This window comes from Prionailurus viverrinus, chromosome C2 (assembly GCF_022837055.1).
Source record: "Prionailurus viverrinus isolate Anna chromosome C2, UM_Priviv_1.0, whole genome shotgun sequence".
Classification (NCBI taxonomy): Eukaryota; Metazoa; Chordata; class Mammalia; order Carnivora; family Felidae; genus Prionailurus; species Prionailurus viverrinus.
This window is the reverse complement of record NC_062569.1, coordinates 46,018,569-46,043,978: the sequence shown is the minus strand read 5'-3', so window position 1 is coordinate 46,043,978 and position 25,410 is coordinate 46,018,569. Positions and strand designations below refer to the sequence as shown.

At 39.0% G+C, this 25,410-nt stretch overlaps 1 protein-coding gene across 3 annotated transcripts in view; it reads left to right on the top strand.

Annotated features, from left to right (window-relative positions):
* Positions 1-25,410, top strand: part of IGSF10 (immunoglobulin superfamily member 10) — a 74,971-nt gene that overhangs the window by 42,732 nt on the left and 6,829 nt on the right. The window contains exons 4-5 of one of the 3 annotated variants that reach the window (XM_047875163.1): positions 9,837-10,227; positions 21,046-25,398. In XM_047875163.1, coding sequence (XP_047731119.1) covers positions 9,837-10,227; positions 21,046-25,398 — 4,744 coding nt within the window. The remainder of the gene's footprint in view (positions 1-9,836; positions 10,228-21,045; positions 25,399-25,410) is intronic. The other 2 variants (XM_047875165.1, XM_047875164.1) reach the window with 2 other exon arrangements.

Genomic DNA, 25,410 nt, shown 5'->3' with positions numbered 1-25,410 from the left:
GTACTGAAGTGGCCCCTGTTCACCATAACCTGGCTCTTCAGGGGTGTCCTCTATGTGTGAACCTGGCACTTCAGGTGTGTCCTCTATGTGTGTTGTGGATGAGTTGCATTTGTCTTCAGTCCAGTCATCTGCAATGGCTCCCTTTTAGTCCCTGTGTTATCAAGGGGCTAGTCTGGGGCTACTTTCCATTTGAGTTGGGTCAGACCAGATGTTTGCCAAAGCTGCAGTCACACCAATCAGCAAGCTGTTTTCCCTGTGTTGTCCCGTGGGAGGCTTTCATTGGTTTATTGGGGCTGCAGTAGACCTGTGGTGTGTGTGCTTATCTTCTCCTCTTCCCAGATCAGGAGACACTTTGGAGTGGTTCTGGACATTGTGAAGGCTGCTTGCACAATGCCACATTTGTGGCACTGCTTTGGATGGACTCCTGTTGAGGGAAGGTTAGATTGGGCTTAGCAGCATGAGAATGCTACACGGGTGGGGCACACACTTATCAATGTTTGTGCAGGTCTGCTTGTGAGAAACCTGAGCTGCTTTAGAAAGCTTCTGTCAAGGGCAGGTTGGATGTGGCAGGTGCACAGGAGAATGCAGGGGCAGGGTGTGCTGTTAGCAAAGCTTGATAATATTTGCTCTGGTTCCTGCAGGTATCTGTGTATCCAGGCTTGGGGGCCAGGGGGGAGAAATGGTGCCCACCAGCTCTTTTTTTTCTTAGGAAAATCTCCTAAAGATCCTTGCCCTTGCTGCACATATTGTGAGATTACTAAATAAATCTCCTTTCTGTATACCCCAGAAGTTTTTCAAACTGCTGCTCTGTGCTATATCTCAGCATGTTGTTATGATGTCTTTTTAAGGTGGGGACTCAATTTCTAATCATCCTCCTGCTCTCCTAGAGGTGAACTGAGCCCACTGATTTTTATTTTATTTTATTTTTATATAATTTATTGTCAAACTGGTTTCCATACAATACCCAGTGCTCATCCCAACAGGTGCCCTCCTCAATGCCCATCACCCATTTTCCCCTCTGCCCCCATCAACCCTCAGTTTGTTCTCAGTATTTAAGAGTCTCTTATGGTTTGCTCATGGTTTTGAGCACCTCCCATTTTCAAAGCCAGATGTTAAGGGGATTTGTCTTCCCAGTGAGGGTCCTTCCTGCCTGGGGTGCCTGACATGGGGGGCATCTGCTCCTCTCCTTCTGTGTGCTTGCAGTGTCTCTCCCTCCTGTGGTCGGTCTTGTGGATCTGTTTGGTTCCCAACCATGTCTCCTTTCTTTCTACCATTTTCAGGGTGTATTTTTCTCTATAATTAGCTGTGGAGTCTTTTCTGCCAGTACTTGGGTTGTTTTCTGAGTTATTTACACTAATGTGTGCCTTATGTAGGTGTATCCATGGGACAGGGTGAGCTTAGGATCCTCCTACTCTGCCAACTTCCCTGGAAGTCTAGTCTTTGTTTTAAAGTCTGTCTTCTATGATAAAAGTAGAGCTACCTCAGCTTTCTTTTCATTTTGATTTACAAATAATATCTCCTTCCATCCCTTCATTTTCAGTTTGTGTGTGTATAGATTTATCTTAAGATTTGAAGTGTTTTGTAGGCTCATATGGATTTTGGTGTTTTTTTTTTTAAGTTTATTTATTTATTTTGAGAGGGAGAGAGAGAATCCCAAGCATACTCTGTGCTATCAGAGCAGAGCCCCGTGAAGTGCTTGAACTCAAAAACCATAAGATCATGAACTGAGCCAAAATCACGAGCTGGATGTTAAACTGACTGAGCCATCCAGGTACCCCTGGATCTTGTTTTTCTATTCATCAGTAACACTATGTCTTTTGACTGGATCCCTTGGTCCAGTTATATTTTTACTGAGTTTTATTCAAGAAAAGAATGCAGAGTAGAATCTTGAGCTGACCATATCACATGGACACAGAAATTACAGCTACATCTATATAACTAACTCTGAAAAAGACCTGAAAACTAGCAAAACAGACCTTCTGCAGTCATTTCTAGAGAGGAGGCCACATCAAAAAAAGTGGGAAGGGCAGAGATGGGGTTGGGAACCAAACCCCTGGTGAGAAAGCCAAACTCCACACCATGCACTCTAGGCACTAAGGACATATACTATGAAGATGAATCCCCATAACATCTAGCTTTGAAAACTATTAGGGTTTAAGAAGCTTTTGAAATCAGAACTTGGCTCTGGCAAAGCCTGAGAGTGATAGGAATTTGAATCCCTGCCTTTAGAGAACCAGCATAATAAATAACATGGCCCGCAAAACCAGCACAGAAGCAGCAGTTGGAAAAGCACCTGAAGTATGTATGAAGGAGATTTGTTTACTCTAATTTAATCTAAAAATGTGTCTTGGAGGAGCAGGGATCCTCAGGAGACTTCTAATAACAATAGGCTGGCCAGATCCACTCCTCTTCCCTGCCCCACGCTAGATAGCCTGACACTTACAGGAACCAGCACTAATACTCTTCACCTAATTTGCTAGCATGGCCTGTCCTGCTCCCTTCAACCTGCCCACCTTGGCAGTCATCCCTCCAACACAGCTCATGCCCCATCAGGAACCACTGCTACTCCAGAGGGACTCTTGCCCTGGGGATAGGGGAAGATAAACATATACCAGCATATCCAGGAGCTGAACCTTTTGACTGTTATGGGAGAGGCCCTACCACCAGTGCAGTCACACTTGCAGTAGCTGCTGACTACAGACACACAGTCTGACCACTGAAAGTTTCCACAGGCCATGCAGGGAGGAAGCCTTGCCATTTGGTGCACTTGTGCAGACATGCTAACTGCAGACAGCTAGCTTGACTGCTGACCCCATCAACCTAGAAGTACTTGGTGGCCTCAGACCCCTCAGCAGCACAGGGAACAAACCTGGCTTATTGAGCCCACAAAGCCAGTCATTGCAGCTGACTGGCTGAAAGTAAATGTGGTTCAGCCAAAACCATAGGGTGTACACAGTTCACATAAAGAATACCCCTGGAGTGCCTGGCTCTGGTGACCAGGGGCAGTGCACCACTTCCATACAAGATCAGGAGACATATCTGGCATCCCTAATACATATAAACAAACACAGACATGCCACTTTTGTTCAACATAGTACTCTTCAGAAATCCTAGCTGCAGCAAAGAAAAGGAATCTAAATTGATAAAGAAGTAAAACTGTCACTATTTGCAAATGATATGACACTATATATATGACATCTCCAAGACTCCACCAAAAAAAAAAAAAAACCACAAAACGAATTTGATAAATTGATTAAGCAAAGTTTCAGGATACAAAATTCATATACAGAAATCTGCATTTCTGTACACTAGTAATAAACTTAACCAAGGAGGTAAGAGATCTGTACTCTGAAAACAAAAACACTGATGTTCTAACCATTGATGTAAAACACTGATGAAAGAAATTGAAGGTGGGGCGCCTGGGTGGCGCAGTCGGTTAAGCGTCCGACTTCAGCCAGGTCACGATCTCGCGGTCCGTGAGTTCGAGCCCCGCGTCAGGCTCTGGGCTGATGGCTCAGAGCCTGGAGCCTGTTTCCGATTCTGTGTCTCCCTCTCTCTCTGCCCCTCCCCCGTTCATGCTCTGTCTCTCTCTGTCCCAAAATAAATAAAAAACGTTGAAAAAAAAATTAAAAAAAAAAAAAAAAGAAATTGAAGGTGACATCAACAAATGGGAAACTATTCCATGCTAATGGATTGGAAGTTATCATTAAATGTTTATAACACTGGGGACGCCTGGGTGGCTCATTCGGTTGGGTGTCCAGCTCTTGATTTTGGCTCAGGTCATGATCTCACGTGAGGCTCATGAGTTCAAGCCCCACATCAGGCTCTGTGCTGACAGTGCGGAGCCTGCTTGGGATTCTCTCTCCTTCCCTCTCTCTCTCTCAGAATAAACAAACTTAAAACATTTTTTAAATGTTAATATTCAAAGCCATCTACAGATTCAGTGCAACCTTTGTCTAAATACCAACAGCATTTTTCACAGAACTAGAACAGATAATCTTAAAATTTGTATGGAACCACAAAAGACCCCAAATAGCCAAAGAAGCAATTTGGAAAAAGAATAAAACTGGAGATATCACACTTCTCAGTTTTAAACTATGCTACAAAGCTGTAGTAATCAAAACAGGATGGTACTGGAACAAAAAATGGACACAGATCAATAGACCAGAATAGAGACTAGTATAAACCCATACTTATATGGTAAATTAATCTATGACAAAGGAGGCAAGAATATACAAGGGAGAAGTCTCTACAATAAATGGTTTTGGCAAAACAGGACAACTACATGCAAAACAATAAAACTGAACCATTTTTAACACCATACACAAAATAAACTCAAATGGATTAAAGACCTGAAACCACAAATTCCAGAAGCAAACATAGGCAGTAATCTTTTTTGACATCAGCCATAGCAACATTTTTCTAGATCTCTCTCCTTGGGCAAGGCAAACAAAAAGCAAAAATAAACTGTTGGAAGTACACCAAAATATAAATGGTGAAGGAAACCATCAACAAAAGACAATCTACTTAATGGGAGAAGATATTTGCAAATGATATATCTGATCAGAAGTTAAAATTCAAACTCTACAGAGAACTTATACAACTCAATGCCAACAAAAAAAATTATTCAACTTAAAAAAGCAGGGTTGCCTGGGTAGCTCCGTCAGTTAAGCATCTAACTCTTGATTTAGAGTTGTTATCTCACAATTTGTGAGATTGAGCCCTGCATTGGGCTCCCCACTGAGAGCACACAGCCTGCTTGGGATTCTCTCTCCCTCCATCTCTCTGCCCCTCTCCCACTAGTGCTTGCATTCTCTCTCTCTCTCTCTGAAAATAAATAAACATTAAAAGAAAAAGCAGATGACCTGAATCAAATTTTTTTCCAAAAAAGACATACAAATGGCCGAATATAACATGCCCAACATAACCAGTCATCAGGAAGATGCAAATCAAAACCATGATGAGATATCACCTCACACCTGTCAGAATGGCTAGAAATAAAAAGACAAGAAATAACAAGTGAGTGTTGTCAAAGAAGTTCAGAAAAGGGAACGCTTGTGCACTGGTAGTGAGAATGTAAATTGGTGCAGCCACTGTGGAAAACAGTATGGAAACTCCTCAAAAAATTAAAAATAGAAATAATGGGGTGCCCAGGTGGCTCAGTCTGTTAAAGTGTCTGACTTCGACTTAGGTCATGATCTCAGAGTTTGTGGGTTTGAGCCCCGTGTTGGGCTCTGTGCAGACAGCTCAGAGCCTGGAGCCTAGTTTGGATTCTGTATCTCCCTCTTTCTCTGCCCCTCCTCCGCTTGCACTCTGTCTCTCTCTCAAAAAAAAAAAAAAAAACATTAAAAAAATTTTTTTAATTAAAAAAATAGAAATACCATATAATACAGTAATCCCACTACTGGGTATCAGCCAAAGAAAATGCAAACAAAGTGATATATATACCCTTATTTTTACTTTAGCATTATTTAAAATAGCCAAGATACGGGAGCATCAACAAATGAATGGATAAAGATAGGGTATATATAAATACAATGGAATATTACTCAACCATAAAGAGGAATAAGATCTTGCTATTTGCAATAACACAGATGGACCTAGAGGGCATTGTGCTAAGTGAAATAAATCAGAAAAAGACAAATACCTTATGGTTTCACTTATATGTAGAATCTAAAAAACAAATGAAGAAAAAAATGAAAAGCAAACTCTTAAATACAGAGAACTGGTAGTTATCAGAGGAAATGTATGTAGGGAGATGGTAAAATAGATAAGATAAAGTGGTACAAACTTCCAGTTATAAAATAAGCCCTGGAGAGGAAAATCACAGCACAGGGACTATAGTCACTATTGTAATAATACCATATGGTGACTACAATTCTCATGGTGAGCAATGAGTAATGTATGAAATTCTTGAATCCATATGTTGTACACCTGAAACTTATATAACATTGCATATTATACATCAATAAAAATAATTACTCATAGACTTGTACTTACTGTCATTTTGTTGGCTTTCTGTTGTTCTTGTTTTTTTTTTTATAATTCTGCTTTTTTACAATCTCTTATCATTTGGTGACTTTTCTTAGTGTTATGTTTATATCTTTTATTGTTTTTGTGAAACTATTATAGGTATTTGGTTTATGGTTACCATAAGGCTCATATATGTTATTTTATGTATGTAGCAGCCTATTTTAAGTTGAGGATCACTTAAGTTCAAGGGTGTTCTAAAAGCACTATATTTTTACCACCTTGCCAAATGTTTCATATTTTGATATCCTATTTTATGTCTTACTATTTTGTGTATCCATTAACTAATATTATAAGTCTAGATGATTTTACTAGTTTTGTATTTTAACCTTCATACTAGTTATGTAGGTGGTGAATCCACTACCTTTAATATATGTTTACTTTTATTAATGAGATCATTTCCTTCACAATTTCATTTTTTCCAATTATGGCCTCTTCTCTTCCACTTATATTAGTTCCTTTAACATTTCTTTTATAAGAACATTTCTTTTATAAGACTGGTTTGTTGTTGATGAATTCCCTTAGCTTTTTGCTTGTCTGGGAAACTCCATCTGTCTCTTCAATTCTGACTGATAATCTTGTTGGGTAGAGAATTCTTGCTTGTGATTTTCATTTCCTTTAGCACTCTGAATATATCCTATCACTCCCTTCTGGCCTGTAACTTTTCAGCTGAAAAATCAGTTTTAATAGTTATATGGAGGTTTCCTTGTGTGTAACTAGTTGTTTTTCTCTTGCTGCTTTTAAGATTCTCTCTTAAACTGTTGATAATTTGATTATAGTGTGTCTTGATCTTCTCTAGGAATCTCTGCTTCTTAGATGTGGATGTCTGTTTCATTTATTAGGTTAGCAAGTTTTCAGTCATTACTACTTCAAAAAAGTTTTCTGTCCCTTTTTCTCTCTCCTCCTTCTGTGACAACTATAATGGAAATATTAGTATGCCTGATGTCCCAGAGATCCCTTAAACTATATTTTGTTTTTAATTTTGTCTTTTTACTGTTCCACTTGAGTGATTTCCACTACTGTCTTCCACATGACTGATTACTTCTGTAGCATCTAATCTCCTGTCAATTCCCTCTAGTGTACTTTTTCAGTTATTCTTCAGCTCTGATTGGCTCCTTTTTATGTTTTCTGTCTCTTGGTTGAGGTTCTCACAGTGTTGATTCAGTCTTCTTCTGAGTTTGTTGAGCATCTTTATGGTCATGATTTGGAATTATATCTCAGGTAGATTGCTTATTTGTTCCCTTAAGTCTTTTCCTGAGGTCTTGTCTTGCTCTTTAATTTGGAACATATTCTTCTGTATCTTCATTTTGTCCATTTGTTTCTATGTATTAGGTTGATGAGTTGCATTACCCAGTCTTGAAGGAGTAAGTGGCTTTATGTAGGTGTCTTATGGGTGTAATAGCTCAAACCCCTGTGGTTCATCCAACTGAGGTGCACCTGGGATATCCCTGTCTGGATTGTGTGCACTCTCCTGACCTGGCTTGTATGCACGGGTGGGGGGTACAGGCCTCGAATGTGACTGGCAGTGAGGTCTGGTTTTGACTGCTGCATGGGAAGAAATTGCTCTCACCAGCCCTGGGACAGTGAGATTGAAGGGGAGTTAAAAGAAATGGTGCCTACTATCACTTCTGTTCCCAAAGAATGTTAAAGCAGGTCCCTACACCTCTGGCACATGGTTTAAAATTAATCTCCTTTACATGTAAACCCAGGCACTTTTCACACTACTGCGTCTGCTCTGGGACTTGGAGCAAGTGAGATTACACTCACACTTTTTAAGAGCAGAGTCTCCGTTTCCTTCACAGACCTAAGCCCCATTGGCTTCCAAAGCCAGACATTATGGGGGCTTGTCTTCGTAGTGTGGGTTCCCTAGACTTGGGAGTCCAATCTGATGTGGGGCTTAAACCTTTGTTTCCTCAGGGAGTCCTCGATGGTTATGATACCCACTGCCCCCCCCCCCCTCACTTATGGGTCATCACACTGGCATTGTAGATCTTAACCATATTTTTGTCCCTCTTATCCATCATGGTGAGGCTTTTTCTTTATATCCTTAATTGTATATAATCTTCTCTGCAAGTCTTCAGTTTGTTCTCAGATATAGTTGTTCTACAAATGGTTGTAGTTTTGGTTTGTCCATGGAACAAGATAAACTCAAAATCCTACTCTACCATCTTGATCCCCAAGGCACATCTAATTTCTATTCAAAAGCTCTCATAAAATAGATAGAGCATAATAAAATCAAGTCAGTAATATCTTTATAAAAGATCAAAGTCAGTGCTCACAGAGTGCTTTGACATCATACTAGGGCTGTGTAATGCAGTGGAATTCAGTCTGAGCATGTGATTCCCTTGATTTCACTCAATAAAACATTATTTGGAGTATATGTCTTCAGAAAATTGGTTGGAATACATTCCCTTCATGGAACTTCCATACATATTTATTCTCTTCACTGGGTTTTCAACAAATATTGAAGAACATGGAGTTTGAGATTATATTACAATGTAATAATTAGGTTGAATCTTTTGTATGTTGTCAGTTTAATTTTTTTTTTTTTCTGATTAGGGAACTTGGCTTCCAGAAAAGCATGCTTCAACAGAGGTGACATCTTAGGTCAAATCAGGGGGAAAAAATGCTAGAATTTCTTTCTCTTTTTGGAGAAATTGTAAGTTCAACTAATAAGTGGAGAACTTGGAGAATACCCCCATGCTCTTGAAATATTCAGAAAGTATTTTAATTTCAATGCAAAATCAATTAAAATCATATTCCCCATAATAACCAAAAAAGTGGAACACACCCCAAATGTCCTCATTGACAAGTGGATTAGCAAAATAGGTTACATGCATACATGGAATATTGTTCTGCACCAAAAAGAAATGAAGGGCTGGTAATTCTACAACAGGGATGAGACTTGAAAAGATTAGGCAAATTGAAAAAAAGCAAGACACAAAAGGCCACATATTGTATGACTCCATTTATATTAAATATCCAGAAAATTCAAATCCAAAGAAACAAAGTAAAGTAGTTGTTTTCTAGGGCTAGAGAGAGGGGGGGAATGACTGCCAGTGGCATCAATTTTCATGTTGGGGTTATGGAAACTTTGCAAATATAATGGAGATGGTTGCACAACTCTGTTAATATATTAAAAATCACTTAATGTACACTTCAAAGAGGTGAATTTTTATGCCCTATGAAGTATATCTCAAAAGAACTGTTACAAATGTAAAAGATAAATTCAATATATTGCTTTCTTATGAAAAATGCAGGCTCAAGAATTCTTAAATCTACTTGAAATATCAAGATAATTAAAAAAAAACTTATGGAAATTTTTAGTCACATACAAAATGAAAATAGTGTAAAAAATCCCAACATATCATCACCCAAGTTCAGTAGCTATCAACAAATAACAGATCTTGTTTCACCTGTACTTCTACCCACTACTTTTTTTTTACTTCTTTGCATTGTTTTGAAAGAAATCCAAGATATCTTAATCTGTAAGTACTTTAGGAGATATCTCAAAGTTGAGGAATCTTTTAAAAATAACCACAATATAATTATTCTATCTTTACATTTTAGCAATAACTCCTTAATATTTTCAAATTTTCATGAGTATTCTTATTTCCCTGGTATTCTCCTATTTAATTTGCAACTAATTTGTTGAATTAGTTTGAATAGAAGATACAAATTAGTTGCAAACAAGATACACATGCTGCATCGGATTAATTCCAGCATGTTTTATTATTGATACACTTTTCCCTTTTGTAAAAATTCCTTTGACAAACTAAATGTGTGTTGTTGTTTTTAATTCTTAGGTATTAAAAATGAGCTATAACAAAATTCGAAAACTTCAGAAAGATACTTTTTATGGCCTCAGGAGCTTGACACGGTTGCATATGGACCACAACAATATTGAGTTTATAAACCCAGAGGTTTTCTATGGACTCACCTTTCTCCGGCTGGTGCACTTGGAAGGAAATCAGCTCACTAAGCTCCATCCAGATACATTTGTCTCTTTGCAATACCTCCAGATATTTAAAATATCTTTCATTAAGTACCTATACTTGTCCGATAACTTCCTGAGCACCCTCCCTCAACAGATGATTTCCTATATGCCTCATTTGGAAAGCCTTTATCTTCACGGGAACCCTTGGACCTGTGATTGCCATTTACAATGGTTATCTGACTGGATACAAGAAAAACCAGGTATATATGCTATTTATTTCTTTGTCCTAATTAGAAGAAACCTGCCTGGAGGTCTTTACCAGTAAGCAGGGAGGCCAATGTAATTTAGCTGGAGAAAAAATAAACACTAAATAATAACCTAGTGATAATGCATTATCTTTGATGGATTGTGCATTGTTTCAGGTCAACTATCTGATCATCACTCCTGGCAAAATTAGCAAATAAGGAATGTTTCTGTGTTTTGTTTTCTCTACTTACTATGAGCCATAAAACCCCTCCCTTCTCTTCCTTTGAGTCATTTAGTCACTGTGCATTTTTAAGAGGTCTATTCAAGGTCCTGTGCTCTGTGAGGGAAGTACCAACAGCATTCTCTGTTCTAACCATGCCTCTGATGGGTTATAGATAAGCAAACAGATCATCAGAGTGGGAAATGTGCTTTGATGGGGAAAGTAAAATTTGCCATGAAGAGGGTAAGAGCCATTCATTCAACAAGTAGTTATTGTAAATCTCCTATGAACAACAGGTCACAAAGAACACAGGGATCTAAAAATAAACAAGAGGGTTTCTTCAGAGTTTGCATTATTGTGGGGAAAATGGGCAAATAACTAAATGCACTATTGATTGTTGAAATCTAAGTAAATAATTAAGTCTTTAGGAAAATGACTGAAAGGAGCCCATTGATTATGGCATCAGAGGGGTGGTTGGTTACTCTGGAAGGAGTGATGGGAGCCAGATTGCTATATGCGGAGGGATAGGTGGAAGGCAAGGATCAGTCTTTGGAGAGGTTTGACCTGAGGGGAGGAGGGAGGAAGGGAGGATGGCAGCCTGATGGAAATGTGCAATCACACAGGCCTCTTCAAGCATCAGAGAGACTTGAGTATTTTCAAGGTGGAAGGTGACAACACCAGAACAGGCAGATCATCCATTGAAGAAGTCCCCTAGAAGACTGAAGGGCAAGAGATCCAGACCTAGGAGGCAGGGTTTTCCTTAGGAGTAGGAAAAAGGAGAACTAGATGGGCACAGAGGCAGGGGGATTCCTGCGTCTAGTAGAAAAGACAAAGGAAGCTCCTATTTCCTGGCTTTTCCTCCTCTGTGAAGTTGTAGGAGAGGTGACTGAGGAAGGTCCTAGGAAGGGATCAAGGTCAGAAACTTGAGAAGCGTGGAAATTGTTTGAAGGTGCTGCCATAATGTGTGTGTATGTGTGATCAGTTAGTTAAAAAGTAAATCTGAAAACATTAACTGAACATTGTGAATAACTTTAGGCCAATCGATAACACATTTGCTTTCCATGAGCAAATCTTTTAGGGAAACATGCTAAACACATAAAAAGACAGTAAAGCTATGAATGAAAAACATTAAAATACTTACATTGAAAATTTAGTTCTGTAGGATCGCAGGGTCAGTAAAAAATTACTTCTGCCTTGATTACAAAGGAAGGAAATTGCACCGTGGCATAAAAGATACATCAAAGGGAAAGAAGGAATAACAACTAACAGGAAGTTAACATTATGAATTTGTGGTTGACATTGTGCTACATGCTTTGTATTTTAATCCTTCCAATAATCCTCAATTTACAGATGAAGAAACTGAGACTTGGAAAATTTGGCTGTTTTGGGCTAGTCATTTAGACCATTTATGTCTCAACTTTCTCACCTGTAACTAATATAGGGATAAGAATAACTGGAAAGAATAATTAAAACACAAAGTGCTTATTAGCACAATGTATGGCATAAAGCAAGCACTCAAATATGAAGCTTATCATTTTTATTGCCACCCACCCAGGTCACACAGCTAGAAAGTAGAAAAGCAGAAACTGAAAAGCCAAAACCTTTTCTCTAAAACGTACTTGGGCTTATCACTTACATATAACACCCAGGACTCATCCCAAGTGCCCTTCTTAATGCCCATCACCCATTTACCCCATCCTCCCATTCAACTCCCCTCCAGCAACCCTCAGTTTGTTCTCTGATGGTCTGCCTCCCTGTTTTTATCTTTTTTCCTTCCTTTCCTCTGTGTTCATCTGTTTTGTTTCTTAAATTCCACATATGAGTGAAATCATAGGATATTGGTCTTTCTCTGACTTATTTCACCAAGCATAATACATTCTAGTTCCATCCACATTGTTGCAAATGGCAAGATTTCATTCTTTTTGATGGCCAAGTAATAAACCATCATGTATATATACATACATATACATACACATGTACCACATCATCTTTATCCATTCACCAGTCAATGGACATTTGGTCTCTCTTCATAATTTGGCTATTGTTGATAGCACTGCTATAAATATTTGGGTGCATGTGCCCCCTCAAATCATTTTTGTATCCTTTGGATAAACACCTAGTCATGCAATTGCTGGGTCATGGGGTAGTTAGTTCTATTTTTAATTTTTTGAGGAACCTCCACACTGTTTTCCAGAGTGGCTGCACCAGTTTGGGTGTTGAGGTTGCTAAGTTCTTAATAAATTTTGGATACTAACCCTTTATCAGAGATGTCCTTTGCAAATATCTTCTCCCATTCTGTACGTTGTCTTTTCATTTTGTTTCCTTCGCTGTGCAGAAGCTTTTTATTTTGATGAGGTCCCGGTAGTTCATTTTTGCTTTTGTTTCCCTTGCCTCTGGAGACATGTCTGGCAAAAAGTTGCTATAGCCAAGGTCAAAGAGGTGCTGCCTGTATTCTCCTCTAGGATTTTGATGGTTTTCTGTATTACATCTATTTTGTCTTTCAACTATTTTGTTATTGTGTATGGTGTAAGAAAGTGGTCCTGTTTCATTCTTCTGCATGTCTGTTCTCCTGAAACCATGTCAGAAACCTATAGTCCACAAACCCAAAATCTTTCCTATCTGGCCCTTGACATAAAAAAGTGTGCTGATCTTGGCCTCTTGAACAAAGCCTCCGATCCTTAGCCCAGTAACTCCATGCCTAAGCCTCAACGTCATTTCCTTCCTTTCCAACCCTCAGACCCTCTCCCATCCCAGACATAATCTACACTGTGTTAGTACCTCTTCCCTGCTGCATTCCTGCCTGGAGCACTTCCCTTCCTTTTCTGCCTGATGGGCTCCTAGCTAACCTTCAAACTCTGCTCAGTACTCCATCCTTCTGGGAAGCGTGGTGCTACTCCACTCATCCCATCTGTATTCAAATATATTTGACCATTGAAAATGTGGGGGTTAGGGGTATGGACCCCCAATACAGCTGAAAATCCATGTATAACTTTTGAATTTCCAAAAACTTCACTAATAGCCTTCTGTTGACCAAAAGCCTTACTAATAACACAAATGGTGAATTATCTCATTTTGTACATTTTATATTGTATCCTATAATAAAGCTAGAGAAAAGAAAAGGTTGCTGAACCAATCAGAAGGAAAATATATTTACAGTATTGTAAATTTACTTCATGTGTTTGCAAGATAAATTATGTCAGTACCTATGTCATCTTACATGATACAAAACACTGTAGATGTTACATACAGACATCAAAAATGAAAAGATGTCAAAAAGAAATTCATTTTTATTTTATATTAATGCATTGATAATGAAACAGCAATATGATTGTGTTATGGTAGCCTACTAAAATTGATGCAATTACTTTATGGTAGCCTACCCTATACACAATGAATGAATCATAAAATTTTTATGGCATACAGTATTAGTCCTCATAATACAATATTGGAAACATTGTATCTTAAAAAAATTACCACTTACCTACAATAACAGGTTGATAATGTAGTTTCTCCAATTACGTGAGAGAGGCATGCTGTATGGCAAGGACTGTATGCCTATATTAGAAGATGCAGTCTACTTCCATGCATGTCTTGCACATGATGTTCGCGGTCTACTTCCATGCATGTCTTGCACATGATGTTCTACATAATGAATACTGAGGCAGTAATGATAGAAAAACATCTCCTACAGTTCTCACTGTGTAGTTATTGGCTTTTCACACAAACACACATGCACAATACATTAAGTTCATTAACTTTACAGCATGATAATTACTGTTTATTATGTGGAAGTGGATCATCATTAGGTCTTCATCATCTTCACCCTGAATAAAGGACGAGGAGAAGACATTGGTCTTGCTGTGAAAGAAGTTGGAGGAGGTGAAAGAAGAGGCAGGAGGGCATGTACACTCAGTGTAGCTTTACAGTAATACATTGTAATTTGTCTGACTTGTTTTATTTTTATGTTTCTATACAGTACCAATCTTTCTTCCATCATTTGCTTTAGTTTCAGTGTCCCCATCACAGAAGGGTCCATGTCATAAAGGAAGTCAAAACCAGTCTCGAATAACAGGAACCATTCTGCCACATTGTCTAATGTCAGTTTGTTTTCTGGCATGGCTTTTTCAGTGTCTCCTTCCTCATCATTACATGCTGATTTTGAAGCAAGAATCTCTAGCAAGTCCTATATTGTTAATTGCTCTGGTGTGGTATCTTTTAGCTCTTGGATTTGTCTAAGATCTGAAACGCTTCACCACCACCTCCTCAATCTGCTCCCCCAACCCCTGCCTTTTTTGCTGTATCTACAGTCTCTTTAATGATTTCCTTGATTGCTTCTGTGATAAATCCTTTGAAATCATATGTATCATCTGGACATGGTTTTCTCCAAAAGGAAGTTACTGTTTCAGACTTAATGGCTTCCATGGCTTTTCCTGTAACAACAATAGCATCTTCACTGGTGTAATCCTTCTAGATTTTTATGATATCCTCTCAGGATTCTCTTCCATAGAATAATCCTTTCCATTGAATGTTGCATATAATGAGACTTAGTGATTCTTATGACTCCCTAAATTAGAAATGTATCTTGGGCAAGGAAGCCACTTTTATGCCTTCGGTGTTGAACTCATAGGGTTGTGGGTAGGTAGGGGCATTGTCCAACATCAAAATAACTTTACAAAGCAGTTCCATACTGGCAAGGTACTTCCTGACTTCAGGAACACAAAATCAATGTAAACAATTTGGAAAAAAATATTATCATCCAGGCCTTCTTACAAGAATCAAAGATCTTACAATCAATCAAAAGATTGGCAGGTGGTGTTTATCATTTCCCTTCAAGGCTGGGGGATTAGTAGCTTTACAAATAAGGGCAGTCCTGATCAAGAACCCAATCATATTTTCATAAAACAGTAAAGTTAGCCTATCCCTTCCTGCCTTAAGTCCTCTTCCTTACTAATAAATGTCCTTTGTGGCATTTTTTTCCAGCAGAATAGGGCACTTTTATGTACATTAAAAACCTCCTCAGGCAGATATCCTTTCTCCTCAGTAATTTTTGTGATGTTGTCCAGAAACTCATCTGCTCCCTCTTGGATGATAGAAACTGCTTCTCCTGCTTTCTTGATCTATTTTAACCCAAATCTCTTTCTGAAATTATCAAACCATCCTTTGCTGGCATTAGGTTCTTGAGATTTAGATCCTTCTCCTTCAAGTTTCATATAATGGCTTTGCTTTGTCATGAATCATAAATGAGTCTACACATATGCCTTTCTTATAGCGGTCCTACACCCACATAAAAGCTGCATTTTCCACCAAGATAAAAAGGCATGGTGCAAAAAGTGCAAGGTTGTCATGCCTGCTGGTGTAGCTGCAGTGACAGCTTCAGGGATTTCCTTTTCTTCTTCTTCTTCTTTTTTTTTTTTACAAAGCTCCTTATGCTGGATTTCTGTTAAAGTGTCGGGTAATCACAGCCGCAAACCTCATATCAAAGCAGTTAACTTGTTCTTGTAAAGTCATAACTTTTCTCTGCTTCTGGGGAGCACTTCCAGCATCCCAAGTGGCACCTTGTATGTGTCCATTGGTATTATTCAAGGATTATGGTATTGCAATGGACATGATGAAAAATAGATGAGAACCATGAGAAATCAGTTTTTACTGCAGTATGCAATTTACTGGAGAGATGAAATGCACCAGAGATGAATAGTATCACAAGATTCTTGTAACACTTGAGCTTACCTCAATAGCAATAGAAAGTGGCTACAGTTAATTTTATGCAGCTATGATTTAATACCGTGCCTTTATGTTTGTTTACATTTCTCTCAACTGTGAACAGTGCCATATATGGTCTTTAAGTGTGTGCATAAGTTCTGATACATTTTAACTTTTTATTATAGATTTGTGCATATTTTGTGCACTCATGACATACCTAAAAAAAAATGTTTTCAACATTTCTAGGCTATGTGGTTTATCTGTAAGGTTTCTCAAATGGTCACAAATCTCCAAAAATTTTTCCAGTTTATTTATTGAAAAAATTCACATATAAGTGGACCCAGGCATTTCAAGGGCCAACTGTGATCATTTCACCACTTGGTCCACAATTCTATTCCTGAATGGAAAACATTATATTGATTAGTATTAAATGTCTTTTACCTTTCCTATGTCTGATTTATTTATCCCTCGCCCCTAGAATGTGCCTACGTCATAGTAGGTACTCAATTTTTGTTAAACTAAGCTTCGATTAATTAACTATTTTAAAGGTGAATACAAACGAGTCCACCACCTACCTATGATCTTAATATATCCCCAAATTGTACACACACACACACACACACACACACACACACACACACACACACAGACATATATGATTAGCCAAACCCATTAGCGCTAACATCTATCAGTCATGTCTAAGAAAAGTGTTCTCCTTTTAACTGAGATGCCTTCATGATAACTCTCTAAGATTTATGAATTAGTCACATCAGCTTTTGCTTTGACATTTTTTGATCAATTCTGAGAGATTCTTGGACATAGGTTCTCATGTCCTCAGTTGCTTTACTTGGCATGCGGTAGATCCTCCTTTTACACATATCTCAGTAGTCCAGCGTAGTGCAGCTTTATCTATTTGTGGGTATCTTCCCTTCTTAGGTTCCACAAAGCTCTTCATGTTGCTTCTTTATAAAATAAGGGTTTGTGGCTATTTCTTTGATAAACATTTGTTTTACAAAAATCAAATTTTTGTCCAGCTTCTCTGTTTTCAGGCCTTTCTACCTACCTAGTAACATCTTGTTTTAGTGCTAAAGCATAGTGTAGTATTTTTTAAGTTGGGGTTTTCTTTTTTATTATTTTTATTTTAGAGAGAATGTGAGCAAGCATGAGCGGGGGGGTGGGGGGGGGAGGGAAGGAGACAGAAAATCTTAAAATCCCACAACCCTGGGATCATGACCTCAGCTGAAATCAAGAGTTGGATGCTCAGCCAACTGAGCCACCCAGGTGACCCAAAAGCATAGTATAATCTTAATACAAACATTTTAAGTGACAATATATGTAGTACCAACAGTGCTTGTAATTCAGTTAAAGAGAAAACAATATAAGTCGCTAAGACACTGGTCAGTGGGTGGTAGTGGTTCCCATATCAAGACTGCCAGCAGGTCAGTTACTACTGTAAAACACTTTTAATTTTAAGACACATCTCAATTTACAAGTTAAAATGTGGAAGAAATATGACCTTAGAATTAGGCCAGCCTGCCTGCCTTCATCCTTCCCTCCAATCTTTTCTGAGCATCCACTGGCTAAGGCTGGGGGCATACAGATAAACAAGTATGGAGCTTACAGTCTTGTGGGAAGGCAGAAAACTAGACAAGTTCATTCTAATAGTGGGCAGATGAGGAGTAGGATAGAAGTGGAAGGTACAAGAACAGCATAAAGTAGGAAGCCCACCCAAAAGTGGTTTTGTGGCTGGGTCGTGAAGGACATAAGTAGTTAGACACTGATGCAAGAGGGAATGTCAGACAGAAAGTGATGGGAAGTGGAAGGACCAGCATATGCCAGAGCCTAGTAAGGCATGTCAGGGTTGAGGAATGAAAAGCATTTCTGTGTCACTGAAACTTATTGCGATCGAGGGAACCAAGTGACAGGATAAGATCTACATCTGAAGTAAAATACCTGATGCCCAGGGCCTGCTAACTCTGGCCCAGGTGCTAGCAATAGTAAGCATCCAAGATGTGAGCATAATTCTGTGATCAGGTTTAATTAAACCAGAAGTCTGCTGTGTTTTTTGCTACAGTGGGGTTTGAACCCAGGGTACTGGTAAGTAGATTAAGGGTCATAGCTGGTTGGTAAGTAGGTGACTGAGAAGAGCCTCTTATGAGTGCTCAAAGGTTGTCAGGCTTGCCAGCTACTTCCTCTGCATCGGTTTAGATTGTAGAATTCACTGAAGTCGCTGAGCCAAATGTATGTAGCATCACCTGTCATGCTGGAGTACAAACTGAAGGGTTTGGAGTCCATGTTGTCACAAACGGCACAATCTCATCCTTTTTTGGTGGCTAATATTCCATTATATACACATCCAGTTTGCATTCCCACCAACATGTATATTCCATTATATACACATCCAGTTTGCATTCCCATCAAAAGGAACATGAGTGTTCCTTTTCTCCACATATTCACCAACACTTGTTGGCAGGTGTCATTTGTTCATCTTTCTCAAGATTGCTTTGGCTATTTGGGGTCTTTGTGGTGCCCTACAATTGTAGTAGTAGAAGTTCTAATTTTGTGAAAAATACGGGTATTTTGTTAGGGATTATATTGAATCTGTAGATGGCTTTGGTTAGTACAGACATTTTAATATTAATTGTTCCAATCCATGAGCATGAAATATCTTTATTTTTTTTTTATGTTGCCTTCAGTTTCTTTCATCAATGTTTTATAGTTTTCAGAGTACAGGTCTTTCACCTGCTTGGTTAAGTTTATTCCTAGGTATTTTATTATCTAGAGGGCAATTGCAAGTGAGATTGTTTTCTTAATTGGTCTTCCTGCTACTTCATTATTACTATATAGAAATGGAATTGATTTCTGTATGTTAGATTTGTATCCTGTGACTACACTAAATTCATTGATCAGTTTTCATAGTTTTTTGGTGTACTAAGATATCTTACATAGAGTGTCATCTAAAAACAGTGACACTTTTGGTTCTTCCACATCAATCTGGATGCCTTTTATTTCTTTATCTTGTCTGACTGCTGCAAGTAGGAGTTCCAAAGAGGACTGTGTTGAATAAAAGCAGTGAGAGTAGACATCCTTATCTTGTCCCTGATCTTAGAAGAAAAGCTGTCATTAAGGATGATGTTAGCTGTGGATTTGTCATATTTGGCATTTATTCTGTTGAGGTAGGTTTCCTTTACACCCACTTTGTTGATAGTTTTTATCATGAACAGATAATTCTGTCAAATGTTTTCTATTTATTTATTGAGATGATCTGATTTTAATCTTTGTTTTGCTGATGTAGAGTATCACATTGGTTGATTTGTGACTATTGAATCATCCTTGTGTCCCCAGAATAAATCCCATTTGATCACGGCGAATGGTTCTTTTAATGTATTTGTGGTTTTGGTTTGTTTTTGTTTTTGTTTTTAATTTTATATAAATCCAAGTTAGTTAACATATAGTGTAATAATGGTTTCAGGAGTAGAATTTAGTCATTCAGCACTTAGATATAACACCCAGTGCTCATCCCAACAAGTGCCCTTTTTAATGCCCATCAGCCATTTAGCACATCCCTCCATTCAAATCCCCTCCAGCAACCCTCAGTTTTTTCTGTGTATTTAAGAGTCTCTTATGGTTTGTCTCCCTCTCTGTTTTTATCTTATTTTTCCTTCCCTTCTTCTATATTCATCTGTTGTGTTTATTAAATTCCACATGAGTGAAATCATATGGTATTTGTCTTTCTCTGACCAACTTATCCCATTTAGCATAATACATTCTAGTTCCATCCACATTGTTGCAAATGGCAAGATTTCATTCTTTTTGATGGCCAAGTATTATTCCATCACACACACACACACACACACACACACACACACACACACACAGCACATCTTCTTTATCCTTCATCAGTCAATGGACATTTGGGCTCTTTCCATAATTTGGCTACTATTGATAGTGCTACTATAAACATTGGGGTGCATGTTCCCCCTCGAATCAGCATTTTTGTATCCTTTGTATAAATACCTAGTTCTGTAATTGCTGGGTCATAGGGTAGTTCTATTTTCAATTTTTTGAGGAAACTCCACACTTTTTTCCAGAGTAGCTGTACCAGTGTGCATTTCCACCAGCAGTGCAAAAAGGATTCCCCTTTTTCCACATCCTTGCTAACATCTGTTTTTTCCTGACTTAATTTTAGCCATTCTGACAGGTGTGAGCTGGTATCTCATTGTGGTTTTGATTTGTTTTAATGTAGTGCTAAATGCAGTTTGCTAATATTTTGTTGAAGATTTTTACATGTATATTCATCAAGGATGTTGGCCTGTAACTTTCTTGTTTTGTGCTGTCTGGTTTTGGGATCAGGGTAATGCTTGCCTCCTAGAATGTGTTTGGAAGCTTTCCTTCCTCATCTACATTTTGGAATAGTTTGAGAGGAACAGGTATTAACTCTTCTTTAAATGTTTAGTAAAACATTAGATAAACAGGTTATCTTTTAAAGGACAGTGACGTTCTATGACTCTTAAAACATTATGATGAGGAAATAGAACTGAACTCGTGTTAGTAAAAAGTGAGAAACATAAGCATATTATTTTGCTTCCCTAGATAAGGAAATTATTCTTTTAGGTAGTATTGTTTGAGTACCAAATATATATCAGGAACTCTCTAAGCATGGGAAATAAAGCAATCAGCAAGACAGACAAAAATCCTTATGACTGTGGATATAATATTGTGCAAAGGTATATAGACAATATCTTTTTTTAGAAATCAACCCAAAGACAAAAAAGTAGGAAGCTTTCTATTAAACACTAAAATTTCCAAATTGTTCTTTCAAATTTTAGCAAAAGCTTTTTTTTTTAAATGTTCAAATGTTAATTCATAAAGAGGCCACAGCTGGCAATAACTCAATTGTCATTTCTCCTAGATATAATAAAATGCAAAAAAGACAGAAGTCCCTCCAGTCCTCAGCAATGTCCACTTTGCATGAACCCCAGGACCTCTAGAGGCAAGCCCTTAGCTATGGTCCCAGCTGCAGCTTTCCTGTGTGCCAAGCCAACCATCGACCCATCCCTGAAATTAAAGAACCTGAGTATTCTGGAAGACAGCAATCCTGTGTCCATCTCTCCCCAAGATTTCATGGCACCCTTTGGCTCCCTCACTTTGAATATGACAGACCAGTTTGGAAATGAAGCTAACATGGTCTGCAGTATCCAAAAGCCCTCAAAGACATCATCTGTTGTATTCGCTGAAGAAAATGACTATATCATGCTAAATACATCGTTTTCAACACTTCTGGTGTGTCACATAGATTACAATCACATTCAGCCAGTATGGCAAGTTCTGGCTTTGTACAGTGATTCTCCTCTGATTCTAGAAAGGAGCCACTGGCTCACTGAAACACCACAACGCTGCTACAAATATAAACAGGTGGCTCCTAAACCTGAAGACATCTTTACTGACATAGAGGCTGGTCTCAAAGCAGATCCCTCTTGGTTAATGCAAGACCAAATTTCCTTGCAGCTAAATAGAACTGCCACCACACTCAGTACATTGCACATCCAGTACTCCAGTGATGTTCAAGTCACTTTACCAAAGGCAGAAATAAGGCCAGTGAAACACAAATGGACCATGATTTCCAGAGATAACAATACTAAGCTGGAACACACCATTTTGGTTGGTGGGACCATTGGCCTAGACTGCCAAGGCCAAGGGGACCCCACCCCACATTTGGAGTGGCTTTTGGCTGATGGGAGTAAAGTGAGAGCCCCTTATGTTAGTGAGGATGGACGAATCCTAATAGACAAAAGTGGAAAACTAGAACTCCAGATGGCTGATAGTTTTGATACAGGCATATACCACTGCATAAGCACCAATTATGATGATGCAGATATTCTCACATATAGAATTACGGTGGTGGAGCCCTACAAAGAGACCTATCATGAAAATGGGGCTCATTATACAGTTTTCATTGGTGAAACACTTGACCTTCCATGCCATTCTTCTGGTATTCCAGATGCCTCTGTTAGCTGGGTTCTTCCAGGAAACACTATGCTCTATCAGTCCTCAGGAGACAAGCAAATTCTTAACAATGGCACACTAAGAATATTACAGGTCACCCAAAAAAACCAGGGTCATTATTGTTGTGTAGCAGCCAACCCATCAGGGGTCGACTTTTTGATTAACCAAGTTTCAGTCAAAACAAAAGGGCAAAGGCCAGTGGAGCATAATGTAGAAACCGATGGATCTGGATTTGATGAGCCCAATCCCATTGCTCATCTTAAGGACCCACCAGCTGCACAACTCCCTACATCTGCCCCAATGGGAGCTGAGGCTGGAAAAGGAGTCTTCAGCACAGGTAAAAAGCACAACTATCGTGGGTTAATACACCGTCGGCGAGGAGATTCACTAAATCGACATTTTAGAGACTATAGGAGGCCCTTCTCTCCCTCTTCTCGGAGAATTGACCCACAACACTGGGCAGCACTTTTGGAGAAAGCTAAAAAGAATACTATCCAAGAGAAGCAAAAAAATACAACGGCAAGGCCACCTCCAGTGGTCACCCAATTCCTGAAAATACTTGGTGAAGAAGTAGACTCTTCAGGCATGCTCCCTCCAGATGAGGAATTTATGGTCCTGGCAACTAAGGCTCCTAGTGTTCTGGCAAGGACATTGACTGCCGATTCCAGAAAAGTACATGATAGTATTGTGACAAGTATAACTGCCAGCACTGAAGTCTCTCCAATTGTGGGCCCACAGATACTACCACCTGACAAACCAATAGATTTCAAACTATTTCCTACTATTAAAACTACAGCCATGTTAAAGAATATAAACCCAACCATATCAAGCAAAATACAAAGCACAACCAACGAAAATTTATCCACGATCTTTCCTCTACCACCTGAAGCAACACAATTTCAGGAAGCTGACAACGTTGGGAAGAAAAAAGAGCATTTACAAAGTGTGCTCCCAAAAGCAGCAGGGGCTGGGACCAAAGATGTCAATATCAAAATGCTGAGTGGTACTAACAGCAAAGCTGATATATTCTTAGGGTCTGTAAATGCCACGAATAGTCATCAGACATCTGTAACAGGAGTCAGTGAACCTAGGAACAATCACTTCTATCCACATATTACTCAAAAACTTAGCACCTCAAAGCTACCTTCGGGCACATACACTGCTACTCATTCTCAGTTACAGATTCCAAGAAATATTACAACTAACATCCCACCAACATCCAGGCGCTTTGGAAGACGGAGGAAAATTTGGGGTAGGGGTCGAATTATCAGCCCGTATAGAACTCCAATTCTTCGAAAGCATAGATATGGCTTTGTGAGACCTACACTCAGAGGTGCTTCTGAAGAAAGCACCACTGCATTTTCAGCCACAGAGCTTGATGTGCTGTGCCCATCCTGTTCTCCCAGAGAAAGTCTCACCACTACTGCAGCAGCACTGTCCTTTGCAAGTTCTTCCCCCATCCTGCTCACCAAAGCTGAAACTGCCCAAGTCACAGCAGAAGAGTTGACAACTCTAATCCACAATCCATCTTTTGAGAACAAGCCAAATGTAGATATTGAGAGAACAACACCCACAATAAAATATTTCAGGGCTGAAAGTATCCGAGTGACTCCAACTGGGCCACTTATGACTCCTGCCCCAAAATCCTTATCTTTGGGAAAAACTCATATAACAAATAATGGTTACCCAAGTGTGTCTAATAACATTGAAGTTAAAAGAGATTCAATGATTATTTCACCCCTCCCAGATCCCACCACCAAGTCATCTATGTCTACTACTACAGCCATGACAAGATTTTTAAGAAGGAAAATTCCCTGGCATCAGATCTTTGTAAATAACCATGTCCAAAAAGAGATGTTAAAGAATCAGCATCAATTTAGTTCACCAAAAAGCACAGCCCCAGTGTTTCCTAAAACATCTCCTGCTTTACCCACAGATGAAGTTTTTCCTTTCCATTTCACAGAACTCTCAGCAAATGTGATGCAAATTCCATCTATAACATCAGCTACAACTCACCAAAATACCACCGAAACACACAGTCCTTTAAGTCTTCCAACAATGAAGAAGCTTCCCTTTCCATCAGTTTATCCTACACCTCCTAATGTCTCAAGCAAAGAATCAAGTACCAATTTCATATCAATGCAGACAGCCAGGCTAACAATTTCTCCTACTGACCCTGCATCAGTCATTATCAGTAAAACCCAAACAGCCAGACCCAGGACACAAAAAGTACAAAGAGAAAAGGAGCCTCAGAACAACAGGAAGGAACCACACTATGCTCTCAGTCAGAGCTCTGGTCTCACTGCATCTACTACTATGATACCTCCTGATCTAACTGCAGCTGAAACTTCAACCAAGCCCAGTGTCTTTGCTTTCACTCATTCTCCATTGGAAAACACAAAAGAAATTTCAAGCACAATTGGTCTTTATCCAAGAACACTTACTCTGACAGATATAATTGAAGAACTGTCCCAAGAGAGTACTCAGACTTTGAAGAGCAGAATTGTTTCTGAAATCACTTTGCCCAGCAAACCATACCAGAACGCAACTAGGAACACAATCATTAGACACTCAACCGTGCCACAAATCCTGAGTAGCAGTGCTGTTCCAATGCCAATTCCAACCTCCCATCCCTTGAATAATCAAAGTACAGTCACAGACAACATGGCAACTCCCGTTTTTAGGATGATGACAAATACAATGGTCAAGCCACTTGAACACTCTAGGCATAATGATAATCCACAGCAATTAGCAACAGAGGTTGCAGCATCTCCCAAAGTTCACCTAAATGCCAAGGTCACGGTTGGAACCACCCACTTTATCTACTCCAATCTATTTCTTTCTACTTCCAAGCCAGCACTAGTAACAGTTAAATCACAAAATTCTAAACTGACTTCCTTTCCCTGGTCAGAAAACCATTTCTGGCACAAGTCAGACCCAGAAATTGCTGAAAAAGGCAAAAAGCTGATAGTTGATATTATGCCCACTCCAGGCTTGCCAGAGGATACCACCCATGCATCAAATTGGGATATTCAGAAGACTGCAAAGAAAAATGGCTTTGATAAGACACCAGTTCAAAAAACAGCAACTTCTGAACTCCTTCCCTTTGATTCTTTGTTTAGGAATACATTTGAAAGACCCAGAATAGTTGGAGGAAAAGCAGCAAGTTTTACTGTTCCAGCTAACTCAGATGCTTTTCTCCCTTGTGAGGCTGTTGGAAATCCCCTGCCTACCATCCACTGGACCAGAGTGCCATCAGGTATTTGGAACT